Below are 23,563 nucleotides of genomic sequence, written 5' to 3' on the forward strand. Positions count from 1 at the left end.
TTTTTTTCTTCCCCCCCCAACACCTTTCCACGTGGTTCAGTAGTTAACCAGTGCTCTTGTTGCTGTCAGTCAGCTATCTTTACCTAAGTTTTAATTTCTAGTTAAAAGAATTTTTCATGAATAGAATCAGCATTTTTAAAAATCATTTTTTTAGTTGTATATATTGTATTTACTCTTTGAAGTTAAGGAGGGTTAAAAAAATTGGTGACACCTAGATGGTGACGTAGGCAAAAAAAAAAGAAAAAAAAAAGACACTGCGATTTCGACTCTCACTAATAAAACTGCTCTGAGTGACTAGTTGATAATTTTTTGTTCCTTTTCTTTTTTATTTTGCTCCTCCAATTTATTTGGATGCTTCATAGTTAAATGTTTTAACATGTTGGTTGTGGTCATATTAGATGGTTTTATTCCTCGCGATATTTTAATTTGACAGACTTTGCAAATGGCTTTCAACTCATCATCTTCATCAACTTCAACAAGTTTCCATACAAGACTTTTTTTTGGACTTTGGCGTTGTGTGTTCTCTCCCAACCATTATCAATGGACCAGAGGTCATCTCGTCAGCGTCAGACAGGGCCAAACTATTTGCAAAGAACTTTGCAGCTAATTCTACCCTATGCGACGAAGGCCATCAACTCCCCATATTTCCTCCTACAACACCGAACAAGCTAGGTAACATACAAATATCCGTGCATGAGGTCGCCAAGCTAATCAAGAACCTAGATTCTAGTAAGGCAACTGGCCCTGATGGCATCCCAATTATAGTGTTAAAAAAGCTTCAACCAGAACTTGCTCTCATACTTACGAAACTATTTAAGCGCTGCCTTAAGGAGAAGTGCTTTCCGACCCCCTGGAAGACCTAATCAGTTTGCCCTGTATTTAAGAATTCAGGTGATAAGTCCTCTCCCTCTCAGTACAGACCAATAAGTCTCCTGTGTGTTATGAGTAAGTTGCTGGAATCCATATTAAATAGAGAAGTAGTCAACCACCTCAGCAGGAATAACCTTCTTAGTGACACACAATATGGTTTACGCTCTGCAAGATCTACCGCAGATGTGCTGACGGTTATATCCCAGAGGATTAGTGAATCTCTTGACAAAGGCTTCCTTTCTAGGGCAATTGCTCTTGACATATCAAAGGCCTTCGACAAGGTATGGCATAAGGGTCTACTTCACAAGATTTCCAGCTACGGTATAACTGGAAATGATTTCTCAATCATTAAATCATTTCTCTCCGATAGGCTCATAAGAGTAGTGGTAGATGGACAAAAATCGGAGGCCTGCAATATAAATGCTGGAGTCCCTCAGGGGTCAATCCTGGGCCCAACTCTCTTCCTGATCTACATCAATGACCTCCCTAAACACATACTTAAATCATTCGTTGACATCTATGCTGATAACACGACCATCTACGGCAACACATCAAAGGCTGTAAATGACAAAGTTCTCTCGGATTCTCTCTCCTCTGATCTCGAGCACGTGGTTCAGTGGGGGAAGATGTGGCTAGTTACCTTTAATGCATCCAAAACCAAACTCCTATCCTTACATCATCAACGCTCTGATCCCCAGCTGGCATCAATTGTGATGGATGGCTCTCGTCTGGGTGAGGCCCCGTGTTTTGACAAGCTTCTGGGTTTGACCTTTACTCCTGATCTGAAATGGAACACGTACATCAAGTCTGTTGCCAAGGTTGCTGGAAAGATGGTGGGATCATTCTACCGCTTCAGAAGATATCTCACTACTGATGCAATTCTCTATCTATATAAGAGCCACGTATGTCCAAGGATGGAGTACTGTTGCCACATCTGGGCAGGAGCTGCTAGAAAGGACTTATCCTGCCTTGACAGAGTTCAAAATAGACTTCGTAGCCTCTTTTCCTACAACTTTTATCTCACAGAAGTGATGTTGCGAGTTTGTCTCTGCTTTATCATTATTTTCATGGCAGGTGCTCGACTGAGCTCTAATCAATGGTCCCCCTCGCCAAACTTTCACAAGAAACACCTGTCTTGCAGAAAACACTATCAATAATTACACCCACTCTTTATCTGTGCCTAAACCTAAACATAGATTCCATGAACAAAGCTTCTTTCTTAGAACTGCACGCCTGTGGAACTCTGTTCCGTCTGCCTGCTTCCCTCCGGACTACAACTTGGATGTCTTCAAGTCCAATGTTAACAAATTCCTAATGAACTGCCCCCCTAATTAAACACTTCATCAAATCTCCACACTAACGTAATGTACTTGCAATAACCCTTATCCCTGAGTGGCTTCCGGGCCTTGATAAGTGGTGATCACTGTGTTAAAAAAAAAAAAAAAATAGAAATAAAAATCTGCTAAAAAAGACAAAAAGAAAAAAATATAAAGGGATGGGGCGGTAAATTGTACCAACCGGTAGTTAACAAAAAAAACTTATAGAATTTAATTTTTGAAACCAATGTATAAAAGTTTACATTATGAAATGCAAATATGCATTTTCTTTTGAATTTTTTTTTTGGTTGACTGTGTTCAATTCACACATGGTTGATGCGGTTCAATATTGTTAAACTATAAGTCTTAAGTAAAATTCTATTTATAAATACTTTTTAAAATGAAATTATTTAATTAATCGTAAATATTATTAAGACATAAAAATTAATTGATTACAAAACCTTTTAAAAATATATATATTAATTTCTTTTTCGTTCGGCAAAAAACTGCGCAAAACACTTTTAATTTTCAATTTAAAATTCTAGTAAAAAGATTATATTATTCTGCTTTTAATATAGTCAAATTCAGGGTTTTATCTTTCTGGAGAAAAAAATTTTAAAAATGGATTTTATTTCAATGAAATTAAAAAAAACAAAAAAACTTGACTGAATGAATTAATTACCCTTGAATTAACGAAGGGGTTATTTAATAACCTTAGGTTTGGAAGAGATAGGTATTGTGTCGATTTTTTTGAAACTTCAAAAGAAGCCGACTACTGTCAAAACTTTGCGAAATAATACAACGTGATCAATTTCATTTTAGAGATATTTCTTTCAAAAGCCTTCTTTTAAAAAAAGAAAAAAAAGTACATTGTTCTATTAAACCGTTTATTGTTTAAATAATTTGACTTTGCTCGTTTTGTTTTAAGAAAATATAAGTTGAAAAAGCATTTTCATTCAGTATTAGAAGATTTGTCAGTAAAAAAAAAACAATCGCCAAAACGATAAGCGTTTTTTTTTTATTTTTACTCGCAATGTAGAGCCCTGCATACTTCTTTTCAAGTTAACTCTTTTGTAGTTTTGATTACAATAGATCTGAATGAATGAACCTTGTAAGGGAGGGGAACTAAGCATTGCCCTGTTAATAATGAATTTCTTTGGTTTCTTTTTATAACATGCTACATTTCTCTCTTGCGGTTAGAAATATCAGGAAATTTTTTTCTTTTTTTAAACATCAGACTAAAAGAATCGTAATGAAGGAATCGGAAAATTAAGGTATTTTTTAACGATGCGATTCCGATTCCGATACCTCCCAAAATACACGATTCTTACGATTAACGATTCCGATTCCGATTAATCGTCCCACCACTAATATCTATAGATGAGAAACAATTTAAAATTAAAATTGATTTAGGATGTGATCTGGAAGAAAAAAAATAACACACAATAATTCTTGGATATAAATAGTTTCCAAAACTTAATTTTTTAATATATGCCAATTTGCTAAAAATGTCAGTTTTGATATTTTTTTTTTTCAAAAATATCAAAATGGCTGACTTTTTTTTTTACATTGGTTTTATTAATTTACACCTTTACAAATTAAGACTGAAAATCCTGAATAAATATAGTGCTTAATATCCTATAGGATAGAGCTTAAATCAATAATAAATGATAAAATGTACGTTCAGATTAATGCAAATCTGAGTTATGATGGTTGGTGATAAATTCTTCACCGTCAATATACCAAGGCATGGGTTTCCAAATTACAGCCCACAGGCCAGATTCGGCCTGACAAAATCTTTAATTTGGCCTGTGGAGCTCTTATTGAAAACATAAAAATATTCAAGAAAATTTTTTAAATGGAAATGTGTGAAGATAGTGTGGTGGTTTTACTTTTTGTTCAGAAAATGATTAAAAAAAAATTAAGCTTTGGAGAACCAGTTTCATTAAAAAGCAAATGAGCAAAACAGTATATTTATTTATTGGCACCTCGTTCAAACATTTTGGAGACTCCTGTCCTAAGGTATCCCTTTTGACAATATTCACATTCACTATTTATCTAAATATTTATACTTGGTTAACATAGGAGAAAAAGCAAGACTAAATTCATGGCAAATGATTTCTACTGTTTGGATTTCAGATGCCATAAATCATCTCTATAATTATATATAATTATTTATTTTCCATATATTCAATCAATGAATATTATTTGAAACTAATAGAATACTTGTCAGATTACCAGAAGAGGAGGAGGGAGGCTTAAAAGAAATATATGAAACTTCTTTTTAAAACTTTGTTATCTATGATCCTAGGCAACATCAGATTACCTTGCTAGTATTAAATATTAGTGTTGGGACGATTAATGAGAATTGTGAGTGAGAAACACGGTAACTTTATGGGGTATCAGAATCGTACAAATTAGTGCCTATTTTCTAATGCCAAAAACGATTCTTTAAACTGTTTATTTTTTTAGTTTTATTTTGTTTAAAACTTAATTTTCCATTGCTGGTACTAAAGATATTTATTGATTTGAAAAGTAAAATTAAAATCGATCATTCCAAAAGTGCATATTTTACATTTGTTAACATATATGCATATGCACAACATGTTTTTACAGTAATCTGAAAAGAAAAAAAAACCCTCTAAAACTGCATATTAGGGGATTTTAAAAGAATTGGAATCAATAATTGTATCGGAATAGATTTTAAAAGAATTGGAATCAGTAATTGTATCGGAATAGATTTTAAAAGAATTGAAATCAATAATTGTATCGGAATAGATTTTAAAAGAATTGGAATCAATAATTGTATCGGAATAGAGAAAAACGTTGAAATCATTCAATCATTACGAAATATTACAAGAATTATAAAGCAAAAAAAAATTTTTAAATTGCCTAAAATTGAGTGAATTCACCAACTTTTACTGCAAGAAATTCTTCATGCCCCACCCCTGCCCCATGTTGTATGAATTAAATATACTAATATTGTTTTCTTTCACAAGTTTTCTCTATATGCTTTAAGAGACTGAATTGGATAAAATATTAATGCTGGTCTATCACATTTACTGTAAGAGGAACACAAGGAACAAAAATGTCAAATTCTTTGATGAATCAGCAACAAAAATAACACAGAATCTGTCTTACCTGAGTAATTCAGCCGTTAATCCAAATGACACGCCCATGTAATCCAATTGTTCAGCTTCGCGCTCAGACAATTTTAACAGTAAAGGCGGCAAATTCTGGCGTGGAGCAATTTTTTCAGTTAGAAGATCAATTTCCTGAAAAACAATAACAAAAAAAAAAAAAATAGTTCAATTAAAAGACAAACCAAAGCTGAAACAATGTAATTAAAATAAGTTTTTGGGTTTTTTTTTTCTTTTGATTTTGGGAATTTAAAATGTTATAAAGTTTTATTTCTATTAACAATGACAAAAAAATGATCACAATTTGTTCACGTGTTACAGGAAAAAGGGCTGTCCCCTTTCCATATAAATAAGAAGCACATTAGATAAGTGAAAATGAGATTAGGATAAGCTGAGACTCGAAACTTGTAAGCAAGGTTAAGAAATAGAATTTTAGAAATCGAAATGTTAAAAAGGCCTATTGTTAAATTCTATTATAAATAGTTAGATATTGTTTATATCGTATAAAGAATTGATTGTTCATTCTTTTCCAAAACTGAATATTAAAAATGTCACCTAAAAAGAATGAACAATACAAATTAAAAATACATTATTAAAAAAATAGGTTAAGTTAAAAAAAAATAGGTTAGGAGAGAATTCTTTATTTGCAGAAGTGTGTTTTGGAAAAATGTGTGCATAGCCACATGAATTGGTCACATTTGGGAAACACTTCTGACGTCATAGAAAAAGGAGGATTCTCAATATAGGAGCTAGAGTTAGTTAGATCAGCAGTTGAGGCAGAACAGTTAAATCTGCTAGTCAGTCAGCAGAGATCAAGAGAGTCAGTCAATTGGCAGTCAGTGGTCAGCTGACCCTTTGGAAGCGAAAGGAAAGAACATTAAACTATGTAGATCCCGAATTTGAATTCCTGACGTCCTCAGCATTCGACCGATCCAATGAATAAAGTATCATCTTTGTGTTTTTGTAAAACTGTTGTCATGTGTCATCTTTCAACACTCAAAAGGTAATGTGTTAATCATCTTATTATGAACATTGCGTAACTCTTCCATGAATATATATCTCTCCTCCTCCTCCTCCTCCTCCTCTCTATATGTGTTATAAGAAATATAAGAACTCTTCATCTACCACCCTATCATTCTCAGTATATATATATGAAGTCCCAAGCATCTCAGAACAGAACTGCATATGTATAAATGTCTCCTCCCTCTCCCCCTCATCATAGTTATATGTCTGCCGTCTCTCTTCAATATGAATCCCCCATCATATCTCTTAAATATGTCCCTGCTATTCAACACATGTATAAAGTGACTCTTCCCCCCACCCTACAAAAAAAACATGAAATTGTGACACAAACTCAAGAGAACTATTTTTGGGGAGGAATAGTTATATTAGTGAAAAGGAAAGACAATCTAAAATTAATGCTGGTTTTGTAGCCAAATCATTCTAGTTATTCAGAACAATTCCAATAATGACGTTTTTAAATTTTTGAGATGAGGATTGGTTATTCGTATTATTTGGATTCATCGGACTACTGTTCTCATCTTGAGTGTGATTTTCACAACGTTTCGGTCGATGTAAGCTCCTACCTTCTTCAGGTGTATCTTGTTGAACTCGGGGAATGTTTCTGTCGAACTCGGGAATTTGGACAGAATTTCAAGTGGAACCCTTTATTTACTTCTTGTTCTGTCAGCCATGATTGGATAGAGGTCCTAAGTAATCCGCAATTGTATTTTTCGGTCGCCCACACTGAGGACTAAACCTTCAACCTTTATGAGATTATCACTTTTTACAATTGATGTTTTTCAAGTACTCTAACCACTGCACCACGGGTCATTGTGGACAATTCTAGTACAAATTTTAGGAGCTGAAACCTATTTTTATTTCTAGTTATAAATATCACTGTTTATTACTAATTATTACTAGATATTAACATATATCCATATGTTTTTACTTTTACTTGTATATATTATCTATGGTTTATAATTACTGGTTCCAATATCATATTAAATTCTATACTAGGTCCACTTAGTAATTGGTTATTCCCCAGAAAATGTTGCAAAAATGACTCAAGATGAGAACAGTAATCCGATAAACCCAAATAATACAAATTCCAAAAATGTAACAAAATATCATAACATAAAACATTAAATAACGAAACAGTTATTGAATTGAAATTGTTAAAAATGTAGCCACAATATTAAAAAATAAATTATGTTTAAAATTTAAAAACAGACTGCAACATTCTATATGTCCAAAACAAATATTTTTTTTATAATGTACCAATTAAATATAATAATCAGTTTAGAATATTATGAAATGGATGCAATGTATTCTTTTATACGACTTCAAAAAAAAATTTTTTTTTTTTTTTTAACAAAGTAAAAGTCTTAATAATTGTAACAGCCATTTTTTTTTTTTTTTTTTTTTACAAAGGCATCACCACATTATCAAGGCCCAGAGGCCACTCAAGGATAAGGGTTAAAGAGTGTACAGTAGAAATTGGTCAATATAGTAATCATTAGTAATGAAAATTTGGCAAATTTAATAACCTATATGGAACGGCCCATCAAGAACTTATTTACTTTAGACTTGAACACAACCATATTGTAGTCAGCCGGAAAGCAGGAAAACGGAAGACAAACCAGCATCAATTTTGCATTGTCTCCCCTTACCACAAGTATAACTCTTCTAAAAATGAAAACAAGAAAAAAAAATACTTCCAGTGAGTTCAAGTGTGTTTGTGCCAAAGTACAATCTTTTCGGCAAGTCAACCATATTTGGGATAAATAACCTTCAATCTACACATAACTTGTCCACCAAGATTTATTTAGGAACATCCAACAGTTTTTGTTTTAATGCCGTTCACACGTGGATACTCCATTTAAAATTGACAATAACTCTAAAACTCTCCTCTTTTGATACTGCAGTGATTTGGGCTTTGATGGCAATCTTCAGTCAGGGCTTTACGTTGCAAGTAAAACAGTTGCGTCTACAAGTGATTTTTCAAAATGGCGACTAGAAATAAACAGCTTTTGCTGATTGTGTTTTCTTCACGGACAATCTTCCAAAGCTCATTGCTGAGTGAAAAATATCTTTTCAACCATTATTATTTTTATTTGAATAAAATGAGCAAAGTCAAATAATTTCACGAATAAAAGGTTTAATAGAACAATATAATCTTTTTTTTTTAACAAAGGTTATTTAAAAATTAATATCCGAAGAAATTCAAATGTTTATACCATCAAGTCTCAGCATAATATTCAGTGCATATTTAGAATTACACTTATCAAAAAAAAAAAAAAAAAAAAAAAAAAGCATAGAAAAATCTTTATGATGTATGTACTTGTCATAGAACAAAGATGTCATATTCCAAAAATCACATGGGTGTGACTAATAAACGAAAATATTTAGTTAACAAAGGTCAACTAAAGATAAATTTGGCCATAGAGCCCTGTCAGTTCAAGAATAGTAAGAGAATTATTTTGATAGATATTAGCTTGAGATAGCACTGCAGACAGAAATCTGAGGAAATACGGTCCATTGAGTATGAAGCCCATTCAGGAGCATACATACTGATGAGATGATCACCAAAGTGCCCCCCACATATCATTGCACAATCGTTTTAAAATGTTTCCTATGTACTTAAATCATAAATGTATGAAATCCACCAACAACCATTTATTTTTTTCATCACTACACGACATGTCTCAACTTTCCGCATTCGTTAGGAATCAAGGTTTACTTTACATTTTTATATATTAGGGACCCTACGTCAGAAGTTAAGAGATTAAGTTAGCAAGTATAAATTTTGACAAAGGTCACATTGAATGCACGATGGCAACCCATATCTGTAAAACAGAATCGTTCTAAAGGTTGAATGAAAAATGTTGACACGGCAGGGGCAGAGATCAAGTGCCGTAGACAAAACAGGTGTCAAATGACATCATGTTTTGCAGATCAGTCTCTCACTAAGATTTTTTTTTTTTTTTTTTTACACGGTGGTCACCACTTATCAAGGCCCGGAAGCCACTCAGGGATAAGGGTTATTGCAAGTACAGTACGTTAGTGTGGAGATTTGATGAAGTGTTTACTTAAGGGGGCGGTTCATTAGGAATTTGTTTACGTTGGACTTGAAGACATCCAAGTTGTAATCAGGTGGGAAGCAGGCAGACGGAACAGAGTTCCACAGGCGTGCAGTTCTAAGAAAGAAGCTTTGTTCATGGAATCCACGTTTTGATTTAGGCATAGATAAAGAGTGGGGGAAATTTTTCACAGTGGATTCAGCTAGTCGGGTGTTTTTTGTGAAAGATTGGCGAGGGGGGGACCAGAGATTGGAGTTCAGATGAGCACCTGACATGGAAATAACGATAAAACAAGGATAGGCTCGCAACGTCTCTTCTGTGGGAGAGAGGTTGCAGGGTAGAGAAAAGGGCATCCCCTACTAAGCCACAAAGTCTATTTTGTACTCTGTCAAGGCAGGATAGGCTGTTTTTAGCAGCTCCTGCCCAGATATGGCAGCAGTATTCCATCCTTGGACATACTTGGCTTTTATATAGATAGAGAATTGCATCAGTAGTGAGATATCTTCTGGAGCGGTAGAAGGATCCCACCATCTTTCCAGCAACCTTGGCAACAGACTTGATGTACATGTTTCATTTCAGATCAGGAGTAAAGGACAAACCCAGAAGCTTGTCAAAATATGGGGCTTCTCCTAGATGAGAGCCATCCATTTCAATTGATGCCAGATGGGGATCAGAGCGTTGATGATGTAAAGATAGGAGTTTGGTTTTAGATTAAGTAAATAACTAAACAGAGACAATAATGTTACCTTAAGTAAATTCTTTCCAAATAAAACCTTGATGAAAACTCAGCGAACATCTCCTTGTTTCATCTTTCTTTATGAAAAGATTTTTGTTTTAGTTCTCAACACTCGAGACAATCGCAGTAATTCATTCAAAGAAGTGACGACGAATAGAAAAAAAAACACAAACATCTTACATATGTATGAAGACTTATTATTTCGTTTATAGATTATTCATTAAATGAAAACAGTGCCATCTATCTTCAGTTCAGTATAACTTTGTCTGGCTTTTACGTTTTCTGTGTTGCTTTTGAAAAAGGACAGTCTACCTGCCTGTCTTGGTACACCTTTCACTTTAGACAAGTTAAGCTGGTTTTCCTCTAAAAGGAAACAGTTTCTCACAAACAGTCCCAAGTTGCATGTATATCCTGGTCTGGGAGAGATTTTGCAGTTTCTTTTTTTGTAAGAAGGTGCCATCATCGTTCGACTAAAACACCTGCGATTCTCAAATAGTTATTCATTTGATATTGACCAGAATCAATGTTACTTAATTTCAGTGTCAATATGATTGTTAGGGTTGATCTTTTAAAATAAAAACCTATGAAGTGTTTTTGTAGGATTTATTCCTCTATCGACCAATGTGCTCTTCTTTAATATAGTTACCCATTGGTGATGATTGGTCAACATTCTGAAGACTTTTCGGTAGGGGGGGGGTATAATTCTGGATATTTCTCACATGGAGGCTGCTATTTACATTTCCGTTCCATCTAGAGCAGAAATGGTTTCTTCCTCATCACATAGAAAGTCATGATACATTGCATGTTTCATACACATTAACAGATGAGGGGAGATAACTACAAATTTCAATCTTTGAGTCAATGTAGTTGTTTTTTTTTTTTTAACATAGCTCTTAATAAAATAGGATTTTTTGTCATGTCCGAAAAATAGTGTTGCGCAAGTTTTTGCAAAAATCACAAAAAACTAAAATTATCAAAGCCAAACTAAAAAAATGATACACTAGTAGTGGATTTTCACTCCTCAACTATGTACTTACAATCTCAAAAGTTTTTCAAAGTGTCCGAAAAATATTGTGGAGCCCCTGTATCACCCCTGTATCATTACAAAAAAAAAAAAAAAGCCGAGCATGCATGGTCCTGCTCCACAAGTGAAAAGTTTACTTTCACCGTGACTAATGTTTGTACAAAATTTAAAAAAAAAACGAAGGCATGGTTATTGAGAAAGTGCAAACAAATGAACGGATGAACAATTTGGGAGCAATTTTACCCTTATAATGCCCCCTACTTTTATCATGACTAATGTTTGTGCAAAATTTCAAAAAATTTTAAAGAGTGGTTATTAAGAAAAGTACTAACGGACAAATGATTTTGAGGCAACTAGAGTTATCCTGGAAAATCAGACAATAATTTATTTTAACTATGACTAATGTTTATGCAAAATTTTAAAGAGTGGTTATTGAGAAAAGTGCGAACGGATGAATGATTTTGGGGCAATTTTACCTTTATGATGGCCCCTAGGTTGGTAAGTAGAGTTATTGAGAAAAGTGAAAACAAATGAACAGGAGTGAATTAATAGGTTCAAGACTCTCTTTGTCGAGGGACAAATACACCAACAGAATATGACAAGATCTTTAGAGTTTGTCTTTATTAATAATCATCTGTCCAAAAATTTAGTTTTTTTTGTTTATTTTTCAATAATTACAATTTTTAACAGTAATCAATTTTAAAAAGAAAACTAAGGTTCTTGCCCAGAATTATCTAAAACCACAAATACAGAAAAATCAGTTCTTAGCAGCATCGTTTATAAATAGAATCGTCCGACTGTGTGGGATCATACCCCATTATACACCCAAAATATTGCAACATGTACCTACCTGTGACGAAAAGAAAAGAAGCGTAGTCAAAAAATTACATAGATTTGTTTCTTGATATTTTTCTTTCTTTTTTTTTTTTAAATATAGGCAAGACAGTCATTCTTGGATAAAATTTGACTTTCTTTATAAAAATAAAACTATGTGAATAATTCACACAATTTTTGGAATATGATATTTTTGTTTCCTCATGGGTAAGTACATGATACAGATTTTTCTTTGTTTTGGTTTTTAATATAGTGGGAATTCTGAACAAGAACGATATATTGTTTTTTTATAATTTGTACAATTTTTTGTGCAACTATAGTTAATCAGTTATTGAATAATTATTAAATATCTTTTTTAATCTATTTGAATCACACACAACAGTAAACAATGGATCTCTATTTATTGTTTTTCAATACTGAGTTTGTTTTATTGTAAAACAAGAGAAAAGATGTTTAACAAAATGGATGAATATCTGATTTTTTTTTTGTCCAATTTACCTCATCCTCGACAGGTTTGATGTCTAATTCTGTTGTGTTTTCTTCATTCAAATTGATGATCTGACCTTTGTAATATTGGTTCAACAAGTGAATTGATCTGCTACCATAGCCCATCTGAAAAAAAAATAAAATAAAATAAGAGAAATTTTGGTGCTAAGCATATTGAGCAACTCCCAGAAAATAATGGAATCGTCCAAAAAAAAAAGTAAATAAATGAATCAAAACAACTTTTCTTTGAATCAAAATAGCATCGAGTGTCCATGCGACTGCAAAAAAAAACTTTTAAAAAATAAAAAATAACCACATTACAGAGGCTCAAAGCTGAAACACGACAGAGGGAAAGAAGGGAAATAAAAGTTAGTGACAAACACTTTTTGACTATTTATGACATCAAAATAAAGTTTCTTAATATACTTTCAATATGCTACGTGTGAGTGACTTGTGAAAAACCTTGTTGCAAAAAGTGGCCTTTCAAAAAATGATCCAGTTAATCACCACAGAATGAATCTTTTTTTCTAATTTTCACATATTATGCATCCAAGTGTCATTGTGACATTTATTGGGTAAATTTCTATCAGTATTTTGTTTTGTTTTCATGATTTAAGCAATTATCAAGACTTCCAATTGATTTTCTGGATGTCTGCCATCTTGTCATTCTAACTTACAAACTCGGCACTACCTGTATTTTAGATTAAAAAGACACTTTAGAATATAGTCAACCCCCCAAATCTTATCCAGGTAGGTAACATTTATTTGTTATATTTATTTAATTTTTGACCCCATTTTTTTCGTTTGTTGGCCTCTCTGCTAAATCACCCAATATTTTTTTTCTAATTAAGAATATCATTTCGAAAAGTCAAACTTGTTGGTCTGCTTGAAATTTTACTTTTTAAAAACATTGTTTGGAAATAAATGAATTGAAACAAAATAAAACTTACCCCTTGATAATCTGGGTGTGTAGCAATCCTCACAATTCGAACACCAGACAAACTAGCAAAATCATTGTCTTGGAACTGAATGACAAGGAACAAAAAAAAAAAATGATTAGAATTTTGAAACAACGATTTTGAGATACATAGTTTGTAGCCATTTACACACTGAACTTATTTCTATTTGACAAAAAGGGCAGGTTAAGTGCTTAGAAAGCAATCACAGAGATGGTTTATCGATAAAAGCACTGGTCCCCATTACCTCATTCGATTGGTGTCAGGATAAACATCCGTCCTAAATAAATCTGGTCTCAAATAACATTCAAAGAAAATATGTCACATTATAACCATAACTAGGGAAATGACCCATGTCGCATTTTAAGTTATGTATAATTTACTCGTTATAAACCATTCTTAGTGTATAATTACTATTTCCTGTTAATTTCAGTGTTGCATGACTAGTTTAACAAAACACTTCCTAAATAAATCTTTTCCATTCACCACTACTTAAACAACCATGGTACTTCTGATAATAAATACTATTATTAATAATAGGTAACATTGACCCAAAATAACAAATCGTTCAAGGTTGTGCATAAAATTTCTGGAGTTCCAGGCAATGCCTGGACACAGGTCAGCTAGTTTTAAATATATATAAATAAAACAGTGTGTCTCTCAAGTAATTTTTTTGGAACTTTTGAAATCACTATTATTACTATTAGGTACAAATATTGTTATTGTCGTTGTTTCATCCAATGCCAGTAGGCGCAGGTGACACATCAAACAATTTACGATTGCCAGAGTTCTTGGTCGGCCATTGCAGCAACAAGCTCAGTTCCTGCCAGACCAGTTTCCTCTTCTATAATGGATTTCAGTGTTACACATGGACGTCTAACTCTCCTTTTTGTGTCTGGAGTCCAAAATAGTTTTCCTGCCGGTTCATCATGGCGACTAATATGACCGGCAAGTGCTAGACGTCTCTGTCTCACAATATTGGAAACACGAGGTACGGAACCATGTAATAACTTGTTTGTTAAGTAACTTTTCCAGGATACGTTGTAGTATTCAACTAGTCTACAAATATTAGGTACAATATTTAATAGAGAATTGAGTGCGTAGCAACAAATACAAAATCTGTATTAATTAAAATATATTTAAGCATATTTTACGACTCAGCAAGGTCCCCCCCTTTGCTAACAAAAAATATTTACAAAATTTCTAATGTTACTTAGAACAAAAGAAAAAAAAACTAAATAACATTAACTGTTTGTTTTTAACTTTGTCAGATGATGATACACAGTGGCTTACAAAAGAGCAGTACAATCCATTTACATATACATATGTAATTGTCGGAAAGCAGTTGTTGATAAAAGAAATATTGTTAAAGCACAATATCTGGAAATGTAATTATGGCTGATTTTTTTTTTAAACACTTCTAGCAAATCTACTGGATCATTTTTCATAAATTTTGAATTTGTCATTAATATATTATTGATCTAAATGACATTTAGATCAATAATGTTTTCACCTGAAATGCATTCGCTTAAACGATCATTAATGAAAATAAACACCTAAAATATAAATAAAGATATACACAACATGTATTATTATAAAAAAATAATCTCCAAGATATGTTTGAAGGAGTGGGGTTTTTTTTTTGTTACCTGTTGTGAAATTGTCCATGGAATCATATCTCCTGACGCTCGTTTGCCTTGTCGCAAACCATTCATCACAGAAGATTTGGAAATGTCTCCTTCAAGGCACACCTTAAAAACAAAATAAAATATAACCTTTTTGACTTCATCTTTATACAATGTAAATTTTTTTTTTGTTGTTTGTCCAGAATTCAATTTAATTAAAAAAACAAACAAAAAAAAAATTTGTGATGTACACAGCAGTCACAGAAAAACATGTCATATTCCCAAAATCATATAAATTCATCAAATAGTTTGCTTTTTTTAATTAAATACCTGATTCATACACAAAGATAAATATTTTATGCAATTTGTGTAACCAATTTAAATCTTTAAATATATTTCTATCTTCTGTTGCTTCTTAGCACACAAAAAATATGTAATTGGTTTGGCTTGGTTGTTTTGTTTGATGGCATATTTTTTTGGAGTATTTAATGTCAAATACAGTCATTTAAAAAAAAAAAAAACGTTTTTATGCTTCAAGTACTTTATATCGCTTAAATGTTTTTTTTTATTATATTCAGTTTAGTTGTTTTGTTTCATGGTAGTTTTCAGGTTATTTAATGCTGAATCCAGTAATTTTCGAAAAAAGGTTTATGCTTTAAATTCTTTATATCTTCAAATATTTAGCATTTGGTTTGGTTGTTTTGCAGAGATAAATTGTCATTTTTGTTTTTCGCTTTGTAGAACATGATTGAGTTTAGCAAAGATAAAGGCTTGGTTGTTTTACGGCATATCAACCTTTTTCAGGTTATTTAATGCCGAATCCATTATTCACGTTGCATCCAGTTATTTTGTAGAAAGCTTTTTATTATTCAAGCTGTTTGTATCAAGTTTGTAGTGTTTGGTTGGATTGTTTTATAGTGGATTTTATCATTTTTGTTCTCAGCCCTGTAGAACATGAATGAGTTTTGCAATGGGAGAGTGAAAAGTGTTACAGCATTAATGTTTGCTATATTTTAAGTTAGGAAACTAGTCAGGAAGTGGCGGAGATAGAAATAGAAAGGATGGGAAAAGGTGGGTTGTTGTTTTTGGTTTTGCAGAACATAAATAAGTTTTACAAAAGGAAGTAAAAAAAATAAAAGGCATCAATGTTAGGTGCAGTTCATCTCTGGAAGCCAATATCTTCAGACAGCCTAATCTGGTAGCACCGTGCAAAGGTGAAGGAAAAAATGATAACGTCAATGTTTGGTGCAATTAAGTTAAGAGGCCAATATCTTCAGACAGCCTGTTCTGTGTCTAGAATTTAATCAAAGGCAAAGTACATTTATATACATTTAAAAACTAGAAGAATTTGTAAATATTAAAAAAAAAAAAATGAGAAAATAAGTTTATCAGCAGAATAAAGGTATAAAAAGTTGTTCACCAAGGTACACAAAATATAATCATTCCAAATCTGTAAAGAAAACCTATGAAGAAAAGACTTTAGACTGACCTGAATAACGCAAAGAGGTTCAGGCAGGGTTTGTTTGTGAGAGGACATTGGTCCAAGAAGTACAAATATATGGTGAGCAGGTGCGTCCGACAGCATTTGTAGATCATTTGGTGTGTTCTGTTTTGAGAAAAAAAAATTATTTAGCATAAAAATCAAGTTTCAGAATTTCTGAGATGAGGATTAAAAATTTGGATTCTTTGAACAACTATTCTCATCTTAAGTTTTATTTACACACAATGTTTCAGTCAATGTAATCTCCAATTTTCTCCACGTATATCTTTTTTAATTCGGGAATTTTTCTCTCCAACTCAGGAATTTGCACAGAATTTCTAATGGAATCATTTATTTAAACCTTGGGGCAGCATGTTCTCGTTCTGTCAGCCATGGCTAGGTAGAAGTGCTAAGTAATTCGTAATTGTATCTTGAGTGTCACCTGCACTAAAGATTGAACCTTCAACCTCCAGAAAAGTGTAACTTACAACAGAATTTTACCAAGTACTTTATCAACCACAATAAAAAATATATAACAAAAAATGAGAAAATAAGTTTATCAAAGGTAGGTTTGTCATTTTTGTTTTTGGCTTTGTAGAACATGATTGAGGTTTGCAAAGGTAAAGGTTTTGGTTGTTTTACGGCATATCAACCTTACATCAAGGTACACAAAATATAATCATGCAAAATGAATTTTGAGAGCAAACTAAACTAATAAACTTTATAGAAAAGACTTATTGGCTTCAGAAATACAGCTAAATAACAAGATAATTCAGCATATTTATTAGATTTTTAATTAGTTTTATTGATTATGCCTTAGTAGCAGACGAAAAATTAGAGATGTACAAAAAAATAAAAATAAAAGAACTGTTAAACTGAAGAAGTGAGGGAACTATAAATTGTAAGAACAGAATTTTAAGCTCGATAAAATAATTAAACTATTTAAACACTCAGTGGAGAAAATAGACAAAAAGAAATCTATGGTAGCACCACAATTCAAAAGCAGCAATTTTCCTCGTGTCAACTTTCTTCAGGGCCTAACATTTTTCTCCAAAGCTTGCAGGAGTCATTTCTTTTTGCAATGTCTTTCCAGATATTGGTTAGCGCAATCATTGCAGTCTCTGCCATTACAATATGTCGTCTTACTTCTTTGGTTTCATCACTACTCTTGAATGAATTTGACTAAATAATTCTAATTCTGCAATGTTTAAACAAAAATATTATTCATGTTATTTGCATTCTTCCGATTCCTGTTCTTATCTTTAGTGTCATTTTCACTTTTCCGTCGATGTAAACTCCAACCTTCTTTAGGTGTGTCTTGCCAAACTCAGTCCACAAGGATTCATGGTGCAGTGGTTAGAGTACTTGCAAAAAATTAATTGCAAAGTGATATTCTCCTGAAGGTTAGAAATTGAAGGTTCAGTCCCGGTGTGGGTGAGCGAAAATACAATTGCAAATTATTCAAGACATCTATGCAGTCATGGCTAATGGAATGAGAGAATGCTACCCCTGTGAAGTAAATAATGAGGTGCAGGATATAGCCACAAAAAAAAAAAACTGAAGAGAATGTGAGGTGAGGTGGCCTTAGAATATATTGTTACGAATTGGAGGAATTAACCCTAAACCTAGCCTCACCTCCAAAAAAAATTTAGTTTTTAATCACGAAAAATCAAAAAAATGTTTCTATTTATTTACACAAACAAATATTTATTGATAAAACTTGTGTTGCTATATTTTATTTTGTTGATTTTTCCAATTTTTTGGAAATTATAATTTGTATACAATGAATGTTATAATTTTCTGTTTCTTAGCATCTCGGCAGCACTCGGCATATTCCAGCAGCTTACGTCAGATGCCAGGCAAACTTAGGTGGACAGTTACAGAAATCTGGCTTGTGCTATGCACTAGTACCAAAATGACTCAAGCCGATTACATTTCATTAACTCAAACAAAGTTGACAAGAAGATCATGTCACTTTTGATCTCTCATAGGGACGCCATTAACCTTCATGAGAAATATAACCTATTAAAGTTTTAGAAATAAAATATTTTGAAAATCTTCAATTTCAAATGATAGATGTATAATGAGAGCCTTAAAGACAGGCTTAGATCTGAGATCTTAAAAGAAGATTAAACCTAATACAGAGAGATGCGTGCAGAACAGGAGACTCCATTGGTTTGGTCACATTGAAAGAATAGATGTACAGCAATTGTAGTAGCAGTGTCAATTGGCAGTGAAAAGTCAAGAAATATATGAGAGGAAATGATGAGAATCAATTTGAGAGAAAGAGGGATAAATAAAGATCTGGCCAGAGATAGGTTAGTTTGGAAGCCAATTTCTAAAAGCCAACACATGGCAGCGTGTAAAATGGATGTTAAACTTTATATGATGATGCCCCCCCCCCAGCCAAAAATGCATTAGTCCCTTTTTCTTTCAAAATTTAAGAGAATGTCATTCGAACAAACTAATATTGCCAGTCACCCATATCACACAACTCATGATGTCATATGATGCTCGCCACCCCATGCTCTTCTACCAGGAGTTGGAGACAAATCATAAATGGTCCTTACCTTATAGTGAGACGAGACATAAAGGGACATGATGCTGTGAAGGAAGGCCTCAGAGCCTTTATGAAAGGAAAACAGGGTGTCCCTATTCACATAGTAGAGATCACACTTCTCTGGCATTGGGCAACCGGATGTTATGTGAGGCGTCATTGTTACATCTAAGCAAAGAAGATCGTTTAGCCACTTCTCCACAGCATCACCATTTGCATATCTGATTGACTCAGACAATTGGATTTCTTTAAGAACACGACCTATTAAAAAAAAAAAAAAGTTCACAATGAGCAACAAACAATATAGTCTCAAGGTCAAGTTCTGCAAATAGCTACTGAATCATTTTTACTAACACCCTTGTAAAAGGCATGAATCTATAAATCCCTGGACTCCAGATATCCTTCACTCTATAATAGAGACCAATGTGTATTTATTTATAACTGAATAAATATATTTTAGTCGTGTCACACAAAAGTTAGCAAGCAAAAAAAAAAAAAAAAAAAAAAATCAGAGCTGATGCATCTACCACGAATCTTTTTATTTCAGACAAGGTCCAAAAATGTCTCCAACTTACTAGACCCCACACTATCAACCAAACTCCAACCCCTGTCCCATCACCGCAATGTTGCATCTGTGTATCTGCTTTATAAGTACAATTAATGGAAAGTGCTTTGATGAACTCATATATAAAGGGTGTTTTTTTAGAGGTGACCAACTTTAAATTAAAATCAATCACAGAAAAATATTTTTATTATAAAAATATGTGGTTTATTATAAAGATTAATTTTTGGCATTTATAATTTAAATACAAGTTTGGACTTACGGATTGCGTGTATATAGCGTAATCCAGAGATGCAATTTTTACAGACTCTACACATTAAATTAGGCTGTATTTTAGCAATAACACGTTGAATGTTGTCTTCCAAGTAGTCTATTTTGTCTAGTTTATTAGCATATATATCACCAAAGAAAATAGTCTCACACAAATGAAGTGGCCAGTTGATAGTTCTACTTTGTGAAATTATTTGTTCATCAAATGTTTCTAAATTTGCAAATATTGCTCGGGCATCAGTCTTTTCACAATGAATTTGCCAAACTAAGCTGAACTCAAAATAACCAATAGTAGCCAAATCTGTAATTAAAGAACATAGTTATCAATTTAAAGTTTACCGTCTCTAAAAAAAAAAAAAAAAAAAAAAAAAAAAAAAAAAAAAAAAAAAAAAATTACACAGTGTCCACTCAACATACATACTCCCGGCTAACCCAAAAAACAGTTTCTCCACTGTTGAGATGCATAGATGCTGGAAAGCCTTCTACTCTGATAGTTTCTTCTCTCACACTGCTAGACTTTGGAATTCCCCCCCCCCCATTTCCTGCCTTCCTGACCATACCAACATGCAAAATTTAAATGTAATGCGAACAAACATCACACTGCTCCACTCATCACAGACATGATACCAAATAGTAACCTCTTATATATAAATGGCAATATGCCTTGTTTGGGGTGAAAAAAGAAGAAATTAAATAAAAAATTGTTGGGTAAAATCATTTCAAGTGTTTAGAAGAAAGTAGAAAACAAATACAAAGTAATCCATCTTTTTTTTTTCTTCTTTCTATACTGATAATTTTTTTTTTTCTTCTTTTCAATTTGTGAGATTTCTTTTTTTTAAACTTCATTGATTAAGACATTATTTTACACTGGCAGAGCTATCTTTTCTTCCCACTCCCCACCTCTTCTTTTTCCTCCACACAGCCTATAACCTTCTGGATATACGCACATATAACTCTCTCTCTATGTAAATTCTACAAGGAATGAATCAGCATTAGGTGGATAATTCTTTGATTGCTACAGAGACAAATTAGTAGTTCATACTTTTTGAAAACATTGTATAAGTGTTAACATAAAAGTTTTTTATCAGAATAATAAGAAGTATATATTTTTTTATTTTAATCACTCCAAAGCATAAAGCCACTTGATGTAGGGAGCTAATAAAAACAAGCAATTATCAAAAACCAGGAGATGCCTATCGAGCTAAGTCTTGAAAAGATCAAGGTTATAGGTAGGAGGAAAACCGTTAGTAGGAAGGGATAGGGCAAGTTTTTTAATCAGTTTCGGTGGAAAATTTGAGCTGCCAAGGGGTTAAAGTTTTAAAAAATTTGACCTTTGCGGTGTCTAGTAAACTACTCATCCATTTTTGGGTCTAAACATTTAAAATTTATACATAACGGGTATTCAGACATGTGGCAAGTATTTTAATCAGTTTTGGGGCAAAAATTTGGCTGCCAAAAGGTCAAAAATGAAAGAGTTGACCTTTGCAGATTCTACCAAATTTCTCCGCCAATTTTGGGTCTAAACACTTGAAATTTAGATGTAGGTAACTTGGACATGGGTAAAACGTTTTCTTTTGATTTGAGACCAAAATAATAAATGTTAAAGGGTCAAAATTGGGGTCCAAGTTATAAAAAATTTACCTCTGCGGTCTCTATGAAATTAGTCAGACAATTTTTGGTCTAAACATTTGAAATCTTACATAAAGTGTATTCACACGTAGGCAAGTTATGAACAGTACAACGGGCCCGAGCAAAATTGGGCAGAAATGCTAGTAAAAGATATTCACAAAAATATTCAATCAAAACTAATGCATAGAACACGTATGATGTAATTCATGATGCAAAACAATTAAATAGATTGACAAACAGAAATACAAGAAAAGGGGGTGAAGAGACATAATATCAATGTAAAAATAGTAGATGAATGACTATACTGAAATAGAATGATAAAGAAAAATGAAAAAAAATGGAGAAAAAAATCTAAGGAAATAAAAATATCTAATAAAATAAAAAAATAAAAATCTAAGGAAATAAATAAAAGATCTAAAGATATAAAACATGAAAAAATCTCATGAATTAAAAAAATGAAAAATCTAAGGAAACAATTAAAATGAAAAAAATGAATAAAAAATCTAAGGAAATAAAAAATCTAAAGAAATAAATAATCTAAGGAAATAAATAATCTAAGGAAATAAATAATCTAAGGAAATAAAAAAAATCTAAGGAAATAAAAATAATCTAAGGAAATAAATAATCTAAAGAAATAAAAAATCTAAAGAAATAAAAAATCTAAGGAAATAAATAATCTAAGGAAATAAATAATCTAAGGAAATAAAAAAAATCTAAGGAAATAAAAAATCTAAGGAAATAAATAATCTAAAGATATAAAACATGAAAAAATCTCATGAATTAAAAAAATGGAAAATCTAAGGAAACAATTAAAATGAACAAATGAATAAAAAATCTAAGGAAATAAAAAAAATCTAAGGAAATAAATATCTAAAGAAATAAAAAATCTAAAGAAATAAAAAATCTAAGGAAATAAAAAAAATCTAAGGAAATAAATAATCTAAAGAAATAAAAAAAATCTAAAGAAATAAAAAATCTAAAGAAATAAAAAATCTAAAGAAATAAAAAATCTAAGGAAATAAAAAAAATCTAAGGAAATAAAAAATCTAAAGAAATAAAAAATCTAAGGAAATAAAAAAAATCTAAAGAAATAAAAAATCTAAAGAAATAAAAAATCTAAGGAAATAAAAAAAATCTAAGGAAATAAAAAATCTAAGGAAATAAAAAAAATCTAAGGAAATAAATAATCTAAAGAAATTAAAAAAATCTAAAGAAATAAAAAATCTAAGGAAATAAATAATCTAAGAAAATAAATAATCTAAGGAAATAAATAATCTAAGGAAATAAAAAATCTAAGGAAATAAATAATCTACGGAAATAAATAATCTACGGAAATAAAAGATCTAAAGATATAAAATATGAAAAAATCTCATGAATTAAAAAAATGAAAAATCTAAGGAAACAATTAAAATGAAAAAATGAATAAAAAATCTAAGGAAATAAAAAATCTAAAGAAATAAAAAAAATCTAAGGAAATAAATAATCTAAGGAAATAAAAAAAATCTACGGAAATAAAAAATCTAAGGAAATAAAAAATCTAAGGAAATAAATAATCTAAGGAAATAAATAATCTAAGGAAATAAAAAATCTAAGGAAATAAAAAATCTAAGGAAATAAAAAATGAAAAAAAAAATCTAAAATAAAAAAATGAAAACTATCTAAAGAAATATGAAATAAAAAATCTAAGGAAATAATAAAAATGAAAAATAAATCTAAGGAAATGAAAAATCAAAAAACCAAAGAGAATAATTAAAACGAAAAAAATGTTTAAATCTAAGAAAATAAAAAATAAAAAACAAATCTAAAATAAAAAAAATGAAAAAAAATCTTACAAAATAAAATAAAAAAAAATTTTCTTACCAGACATACTGTTACCAGTTTTATCTGCTGAAGAGTTAGAAATTGTTGCTGATTGTTGACGCAACTGCTGTACAAGTTTTAAAGAGAGAGAACGTCCTGTACCTTCATACCTGATCAAGAAAACAAAATTGAACAG

At 31.6% G+C, this 23,563-nt stretch overlaps 1 protein-coding gene across 1 annotated transcript in view; it reads right to left on the reverse strand.

Annotated features, from left to right (window-relative positions):
- The window catches only part of LOC145303661 (RNA cytidine acetyltransferase-like), a 139,050-nt gene that overhangs the window by 66,165 nt on the left and 49,322 nt on the right, over window positions 1–23,563 (reverse strand). The window contains exons 13-19 of the mRNA XM_080145244.1: window positions 23,428–23,537; window positions 19,120–19,367; window positions 16,559–16,675; window positions 15,094–15,195; window positions 13,439–13,513; window positions 12,501–12,614; window positions 5,328–5,461 (exon numbers count right to left, since the gene is read on the reverse strand). Coding sequence (XP_080001370.1) covers window positions 5,328–5,461; window positions 12,501–12,614; window positions 13,439–13,513; window positions 15,094–15,195; window positions 16,559–16,675; window positions 19,120–19,367; window positions 23,428–23,537 — 900 coding nt within the window. The remainder of the gene's footprint in view (window positions 1–5,327; window positions 5,462–12,500; window positions 12,615–13,438; window positions 13,514–15,093; window positions 15,196–16,558; window positions 16,676–19,119; window positions 19,368–23,427; window positions 23,538–23,563) is intronic.

The sequence above is a fragment of the Euprymna scolopes genome, chromosome 19 (genome assembly GCF_053919585.1).
Source record: "Euprymna scolopes isolate OS-2025 chromosome 19, ASM5391958v1, whole genome shotgun sequence".
NCBI lineage: Eukaryota > Metazoa > Mollusca > Cephalopoda > Sepiida > Sepiolidae > Euprymna > Euprymna scolopes.